The 8495-nt window shown below is 34.7% G+C and overlaps 1 protein-coding gene across 2 annotated transcripts; it reads right to left on the bottom strand.

Moving 5' to 3' along the window:
* Positions 1 to 443: 443 nt before the first annotated feature.
* Positions 444 to 4927, bottom strand: LOC125877768 (NADH kinase). Of its 2 annotated transcripts, none has more exons than XM_049559035.1 (5): positions 4751 to 4927; positions 2190 to 2444; positions 1990 to 2070; positions 947 to 1098; positions 444 to 857 (listed from the first exon to the last, which is right to left on the bottom strand). In XM_049559035.1, the coding sequence occupies exons 1-5, from the start codon at positions 4841 to 4843 to the stop codon at positions 494 to 496; spliced, it is 945 nt and encodes a 314-aa protein (XP_049414992.1). In that variant the 5' UTR covers positions 4844 to 4927; the 3' UTR covers positions 444 to 493. The 2 variants fall into 2 exon arrangements, with proteins under 2 accessions (XP_049414992.1, XP_049414993.1); XM_049559036.1 differs by having other exon boundaries at positions 2190 to 2466; positions 4751 to 4837.
* Positions 4928 to 8495: the final 3568 nt, after the last annotated feature.

Consider the following 8495-nt stretch of genomic DNA (forward strand, 5'->3'; position numbering starts at 1 on the left):
CCAAATAGAATGCTTGTTTTCTCAAATATGCCAGTGTCTATGCATTGAATACCAATCTTCAATACCAGAATTCTCATAGCAAATTCCCAATCGAGTTTTCTTTATGTGTATGTAACTAACTCGAAACCTAGATAAACCTCATAACACCTCCTTAAGGAGGACTCAACTCGGACACCTCAATGTTCATACTAAAACAATGTGATAAGTCTAAAAGCGTCAACTAGAAACTACCTCTTTTGCATGATTAGAACTGCTTTGAAATGTGATCCACATCTCCTCGTAATGGTGTTTCTGGAGTTGCAAGTCTAGAGAGCAGAATCCTAAGGCACAACCGTCTTCCCTGCAGGCCTTTGAGCTGAGAAATTGTAAAACTGTCATCATCTAGCTTTGTGCACTAGTACGAAAAGGTTGCAAGAGTTAAAAGGGAGAATCTGCCAAACCCTTACACCTTCATGTAAGCAAATTTACAAGAGTTCAATTCTGTTATGTACTCTCATGATATCAAGTGAGATGGCAAGAAAACTTTCAATTTTGGAGCTTTGGAAGAGAGTTCAATGATATCCCCATGTTGAACAGAGTGAATAAGATGAGAGCCATCGATATAAATCAGCCCATCTTTGCAATACCATGCAATCTCCATCAACTCCTCAGGCTTCACAGTACCGTTCATCAGGCTATTATAAGCTCCAGGAGAAATGGGTTCTCTCACTATATACTGGAGGTCTTGGGACAAAATTGGCATTGCAAATCCACCAGTTGAAAGCATTGCAGCTGTTGACCCAGCAGCTGTTGACACTCTAAGTCCACTTGATCTGCAATGCACCATAGAAGAAGAAGACTGGTCCTCTTTCTTTTTACTGTTAAGAGAAAACATCATTAAGCACCTACCTCAACGCAGCATAGATGGACAGTATGCTTCAAATGCTACAACAAATAAAACCTTCACCTGAATGAGAATCGAGACACTGTAGCAGGGCAAGGATGGCAAATTAAAATATCATTTAATGCGTAAGTCGGAAGTTGCTTTGAGTTGAGAGTGACTGACATCCTTGAGACTTCAGAAGGTCTAGCATGATTTTCAAGGATATCATCTATTATCTGCAACAAAAGGTTTATTAGTTAAGACCTTGGGCAGCTTCCTAAATCAAGAGTTGTGGCAGCATCATGGTGAAAAAGTTGCGTCCTTATGGGAAAGTGAATATGCTACTGTCAGCATGAAATGATTCATTTTGTTGGGAGTCACCCCTTTAATATACATAACTCCACATGAGAAGAAGCTAACATCACTCCAGCTGAAGCAAGTCAGTATAAACGAGCTAGTTAACCGTTATAATGACAGCCTGATCCCCCTACTAAAACTAAAACATGACCATGATACAACTAGGATATATGTAGGGACATCATTGTGTTGAAGCAGGCTGTTTCATGACTTTGAACCAGGATTTGCGCTTTCTGATCCCCATACACATTACTCGGTGGTAGTCTAAAATAAACAAGTTCTTATGCTTTTATAAACAAGATCTTTTGGAAACTTAAAATGCACAAGTAAAAGCTAGAGAACAAAAAACAACTTTATTGCTCTTTTAAAGGGTGAACCATAATCCAGTGTGGGAGAACCATAAAAAAAACTATTAAGGACAAAGTAATTGTACATGACTATAATTCCAGACAGTTTGAGCAAATCAGTAGTTCTATTTTTTCCTCAAAATAATAAAATAAAATACACCTCAAGGTTATGGGGCTCATTGCTACTGGAGCCAAGTCTCACTGGTCATAGAAAGACTAACTAAAACAAACTTTAGGCGCCAGAAAACCAACCATTTCGACTGCACACTAAACTTGTATCAATAACTATAAGCATACACTTGAATTTACTCTGACATACTATTATTCAACAGTATTTTCACACATAAAACTAATCATGAGTAATCATACGAAGTCATTAGTACATTTATGGGAAAACATAAATAATAAGTAACGAAGTCTCACTTGTTCAAAGTTCTTGACAGTTGCCGCACAAAGATATCCTGTACTCCTTGTAGCGTCAAATTCTTCATTGTAATCTTCAACCTAAACCACATAAGAAGTGACAAAGCAACTTGAAATAGAAGTCATCACAGGTAGACTTGAATATGGATTCTGAAGAAGCTAATAGCCATAAAACATAAACAACTGCAAAACGAGCTAACCTCTTCTGCTTGAGTTGGGTCAGAATTTACTCCTAGAACAGGAATGGAATCATCCATAAAATGGCTTGCCTGCAGTAATGTACCATCTCCCCCTATTGTAACTACTAAATCTACATCACGGATCGGCCGACATAGATTAAAACGATAAACAGCTTCCCAATCGACAAACTTTTTCCTCAAAATGTTCTGACAGAAGTTTATAGCGTCCTTGTGAACCAGACATCTACTGTCTAAATATTTTAATACCTGCAATAACTGCAGGAGAAGAAGTCTCATCCTACTGGAGCATCAGAATTTAAGAATAGAGGCATGTGCCAGTCATCAGGGACTTCAAATATTTGCAGAATAACGTGTAAAAGAAAAGAATATCATGTTCAAAATGATTGGACTGCAAATCATCTGCTAGTTATTATGGGTCAATTAGTCTCAGGAGTCGAGAAATGTTCAAAATTCAATAACATATTACCTGGTAAAGACATGATAGCTACCAGAATCAGTCAGATGATTTCATTCAGTTTCTTGAATACTTTAAAGTTTTAATCTCTAGCACATAACTAATTATGCAAGTAGCAATCAACAAAGTATCTCGAAAGTACAACTTTCAAAGGAAAAATAACTAAGGGAGGGGAGAATCCGAGCCGTCAACGATCATGGGTAGTCAAACAGATGCCCCCTTTGTACAAGGACTATCAATTTCTTCTTTTCTGTTTATCCAATGGTGCATGTTAATTCCAGTTCATAGAATTCTATTCTGTTGAACAACATTTTCATGCACACCCAACGATTGAGTGATGGACCAAGGACAGTGGCAAAATCAGAAACTCGTGAAGGACATCCAAACTTTGAAGAAGTAAACAAAAGTTATTTTCGATGAATGGGTGCATAAAAAAATTCAATTAAACTATGTAATATTTAACTAAAAATCCAAAAACACTTAAATAGAACTTACAATTGTACAGATCAACATCAACATAAAGTCAACAAAAGAATATTTGGTTTTGAAAATGGTAACATGTAGAAGTCAACAAAGAAATTCTACTAGAGAAAGCATAATCCTTCAAATTTCACTAAGCGATACGTAAGAGAATAAGTACAATCTTTCTTTGTCTCAACTAGTTTTCTCGAAAGATCACCAAGTCCTTCTAATGGAGACCTTTTATCAATATATTTTTCTGACATCAACAATATAATTAGCAGGCAGATTCTCGAAGGCAGGGCAGATATACAGTGGCGGAAGGGTGGCCAATTGAATAGACAGCTTCAACTACCACCCTTCAACCGTTGTAGTTCCACCTTTGGACACGGAACACCACAAAGCAGGCAACCCCTGTCAATTGCCTCAACTAGTACGAGTACAGAGGAGTTGGAGATATGAAGACAAACCTAGAGTCTAATAGTTTCGGGAACAGCAGGACTAAAACAGAGTACTGGCATACAGATTCAGTGTCTCATCACAGGAGGTGGATGGGGAAGTGAGGATTGATACACAAACCATCCACAAGAGTGGAAGCTTCAAGTATCTTGGGTCTATAATCCAAGGAAATGGTAGATAAACAAGGATGTCGCACGTTGGATTGTAGCGGGATGGATGAAATAGAGGCTCGCATCCAGTGTCCTATGTGATAAGAATGTGTCACCGAAACTTAAAGGTAAGTTCTATAGAGTGGCTGTTAGACCAACTATGTTTTACGGGGTGTAGTGTTGGCCAGTCATGAAGTCGCACCTTCAGAAGATGCAGGTAGCAGAAATGAGGATGCTTAGATGGATGGCCAATCAAGATGATATACAGGGCAAGGTGAGAGTAGCCACGGTGATGGACAAGATGCAGAAAGCTATGTTGAGATGGTTCGTACATGTGAATAACAAAAGCACAGGTACCCCAGTGAGTAGATGCGAGAAGTTGACGGTGATAGGTTTGACTAGATGTAAAGGTAGACCAAGTAAGAATTGGAGAGACGTGATTACACAAGACATTACACATCTTCAGCTCATTGAGGACATAATCCTGGAGATAAGATAGCATAGAAGTCGAGTATTAGGGTAGATGGTTAGTAGGTAGTAGACCATTTAGTGGCAGAGCAGGGCTCTAGCCTGGAGCATCTATTTGTTTCCTTACCAATATGTTATTATCTTACACTTCAATTTTATTACTGCTATGTGTCTATTACTTTGGTTATCTGTAATATTTGTGTTGTCACTACTTTTCTTTCTTTAATATTTTTCATCATATCTTTTTACCATAGCAGCGGGTCTATCAAAAATAGTCTCTCTAATCCACAAAGGTATAAGTAAGATTTGCATACACCTCACCTTCCCGAGGCCCCGCTTGTGGAACTACACTGGATATGTTAGTGTTGATATATTAGAGGATAAGTAAAGTGTTTCCTTGTCTCAACTACAGTAGTTTTCTCGAAAGTTCATTCTAATATGTATCATTGACAATATAAATAGCGTGCTGATTCTCAAAGGCAGGGATGGTGTATTATGCATATAACTGATTATGGCATATCATCAAACACCTAAAATACACATAACAATTAGTACAAGTTACTGTAAATTACCTTAGGGTTTCTGAAATGAGAACTGTCATCAAATTGGCGTGATGGTAACACATCGAATGGCTTTAATAACAGCAACAATCGCCTTCTCGCCATTCTCAATTTTTCTCAGTAAAACAGCGGCAGTGTAACGGAGGATTATGCCTATTCTATAACAAACGGGTCGAACTTGTCGGATCCACTTCTCGATCCGAATTTAATTAATGGATCATTTAATTGTTTCAGTATTTTCCATGTTTCCGGTATTACCCCGGCAAGAATTTAATTAATGAGTCATACTTTAGGGAAAAGGAACGAATATACCCCGAACTATCATAAACGATATGCAAATATCCTCCGTCATACTTTTGAGACATTGGTGCATCTGCCGTAAAAAAACTAGAGCATATATACATTTATACTAATGGACATACACGTGTCATAATCTTATGCACCGACCCGACATTTATTAAATATCATATCAACGGATAAGATTGCGTCACATGTCCCTATTTAGTCTTCCATTAGAGTGAAGGGCATATATGTTCTAGTTTTTTGACGGCAAAGACATCAATGCCCCAAAAGTATGATGAAGGGTATCTGCATGTCATTTACGATAGTTCGAGGATATATTTATCCTTTTTCCCTTTAATTTAAGAGCTTTTGTGTAATAAATTAAAAATTGGAAGACCATATATGAAATGCATATTATAGCAAAACAAATATATTTGTTTGTAGTGAAAGTTGAAGGGGTTCTATAAAATCTTATTGGTGAGTTCCTTTTCCAATTAAATGAAAAGAAGAAAATGAAGTCGTTTAAAAATATATATTATATTTTCAACTAAATAAAGTATAAATTTAATCTTAAACTTATTACGAATATTTCATCTTATTTCATTAAACGTAGTCTTATTTTATTCTAACTTTCCAATGGGATAAATTAGCCCAAAATATTATCAAAATTATAATTTTGAGATAACTTAATCCGCAAACCAAATGACCACAAACTAATAAAAGAAAATTGATTTTGTTAAGATCCTAATAGGACCGAAGGCAAAGGAATACATGATATGACAATTTAACAAGAGTCAAGAAGGTAATTTCAAATTTTCATGTTTCGTCGTTGATTAAAAGTTATATATTATGCATTCAAGTTTAAATACAAACGCTTATTAAAAATATAGGGTACATGAACAATATCAATCTGAACATTTTGTGCGTGGATAATAAATAGGCAAAAGTAGTTATTACCTCTTGAACTTGAAGCTTTTTGTACGGTGTACATCTAAATTAAATTTCATTTTAATTACCCCCGAACTTGTATTCCTCCGTCGCGTACACCTTTTACGTCCACCTGCTCCTATTGTGACTACACGCGCGCGACAGCTGACAAAAGTGGTGATGTGAATTTCTACCTGGATAAATAATAGTCACCTAGATAAATTAATATTGCAAAAAATAAATTTCTTAAATTTAAAATTCATTGTTTAAAAGTTATTTTTGAATAAGGGTTGATTTCACGAAACTCCTTCTGGATTTGGATTTTTCTAGACGTGAAGTTGGTCGATTAAATTTTAAATTTGTCTGAAATTTTTACCAAGTGTTAATCTTTGTTTCCTTTACTTTTCATTTACATTTTGCCCTATTTTTCGTTTAAAAATATGCCAAATATTAAAATTCATCATTTAAAAGTTATTTTTGAATAAGGGCTGATTTCGCAGAACTCTTTGAATTTCAAATTTGTCGGAAATTCTTACCAAATAAGTGTTAATTTTTGTTTCCTTTACTTTTCATTTACATTTTGCCCTATTTTTCGTTTAAAATATGCCATATATTAAAGAAAAATGGAGATTTTACATTTTTTTACCGTTGTAGCTTTCTGATGTGGCAAAAAATCACTTCCTCACGCGCCTAGTAGAGTGTGTTGTCAATTTCTACGCCAGGTGGACAAAAAAGGTGTACGCGACGGAGGAATAAACAAGTTCGGGGTAATTAAAACGGAATTTAGTTTAGGTGTACACCGTATAAAAAGCTTCAAGTTCAGGAGGGTAATGAGTACTTTTGCCTAATAAATACATAGTGTTGGTCCATAATAATTGGAACTTCAATTCTAATGTCAATAAAATAATTGGAAAGGATAGCTCAAATTCATTTAAAGATATCACTCATTTTTTAAATTTTGTCGAACATGAGACTCTTCGTCAGACTTTAACCAGTAAGTTATTGTTAGGATGAAAAAGTGAAGATCTAGCAAATCAAAAGAGAATCGTGTGAATTGTCTTGGCATGAGGCTGAGGTAACAATCACAAAGATTACGAATATATTTTGGTAAGAAAACAATCATTTCATTGTGTATTTTGTGAGTTGTGAGTACGCACAGTAGCCGAAAGGCTAAAAAAATCCTGTCAAATAAGTATTCTCTTTGTGCTTTTGTGCTTGAAAAAGCCAAGCACAATCAAGCACACATAGCTAGCTAGTCCATTCACTTATTCCGCGTTTAATGTCTGATATTCGCATTAAGTTTAAATAATTTAAATTCGTATTGTGTATTGTCTATTCAGAAAAACGCTTTATATCAATAAATTTTCTATTATCAAAGCTCGGACTCGAAATCCTTAATTAAAAAAACATATATCATTCACTGCACCATATTTTTTGACGATTCAATCACCAATTATTCCGCTCTCCACACACAAAAAAAAAAAATCTATTCCCATTTCCTCCTTTATCCGTGTTTCTTGCTTCCCCCCAGATTTTTGAGAGGGACATCACCTCATCCACTTACACAATATATATACGAATACTTGTTTGTCCATTTGACTAAGAATTTTTTTATTCTTCCTTTTAAGAGTGGGGGCCGTCAATTGAGGGAAAAAAAGTAAGAGGGGTGATGACATTTGTCAAGTACCTTATAATGACGAAGCCAGAATTCTTAACTATATTATTTTTAAAACTGTTATATCAATTAAAACTATACAATATAAAAAAATAAAGATGAGTAACGACCATACAAATCATTAGTTGTTGAGGAAATTCAAAAGTTTATTTATACATAATATAAATAATTTACTTTGCTTAATTTATGATTTTTTAATAAAGGAGATTCAATTGAAACCGCCCCTTCATTAGTTGTCGCTCCACCATTATTTATACCCAATATTTTTGGGTCTTGAAATAATATAGTAACTAATTTTACTAAAGTCAAATTTTTGTTACATAACTGTGTTTGAAAAAGGGACTATTTTCTACACCAAGTACCAAGGCATGGAGTAAAAGGGAAACAATGTGTTTCACAATGAAAAAAGCCACATAAACAAGAATACAATACTCGTGAATTCAAATTTACAAATTAAGCTTATTTCAACATTCCAAAACAATTACTCCCTCCCTTCGTTCTTACTTATCATATTTCATTTTTCGAGAGTTCAACTACATAAACTTATAAATATATATATTAATATATAATTATTTTAATTCAATTTAGCTTTAAAAATTAATCAAACTGATTCACAACTATACATAACAAAAAAGGGAACGGGGGAAATTAATAATTAAGGTTTGTTTAAGCTAGCCACGCCATCTATGACAAAATAGTCCAAGTTTGGTGGTAATTATAAGGATAAGATGTTTTTTTTTCAATAAGTAGGCAAAGATTAAGAAAATATATAAAATAGTAAATATGATAATAGTTTTTTTATGTATATAAGCTGCATGAAGACAGAAAAATGATGAAAGTTGCATGCTTTTATATAGAATTCTCTGGAATCAA

Source organism: Solanum stenotomum, chromosome 9 (genome assembly GCF_019186545.1).
Source record: "Solanum stenotomum isolate F172 chromosome 9, ASM1918654v1, whole genome shotgun sequence".
NCBI lineage: Eukaryota > Viridiplantae > Streptophyta > Magnoliopsida > Solanales > Solanaceae > Solanum > Solanum stenotomum.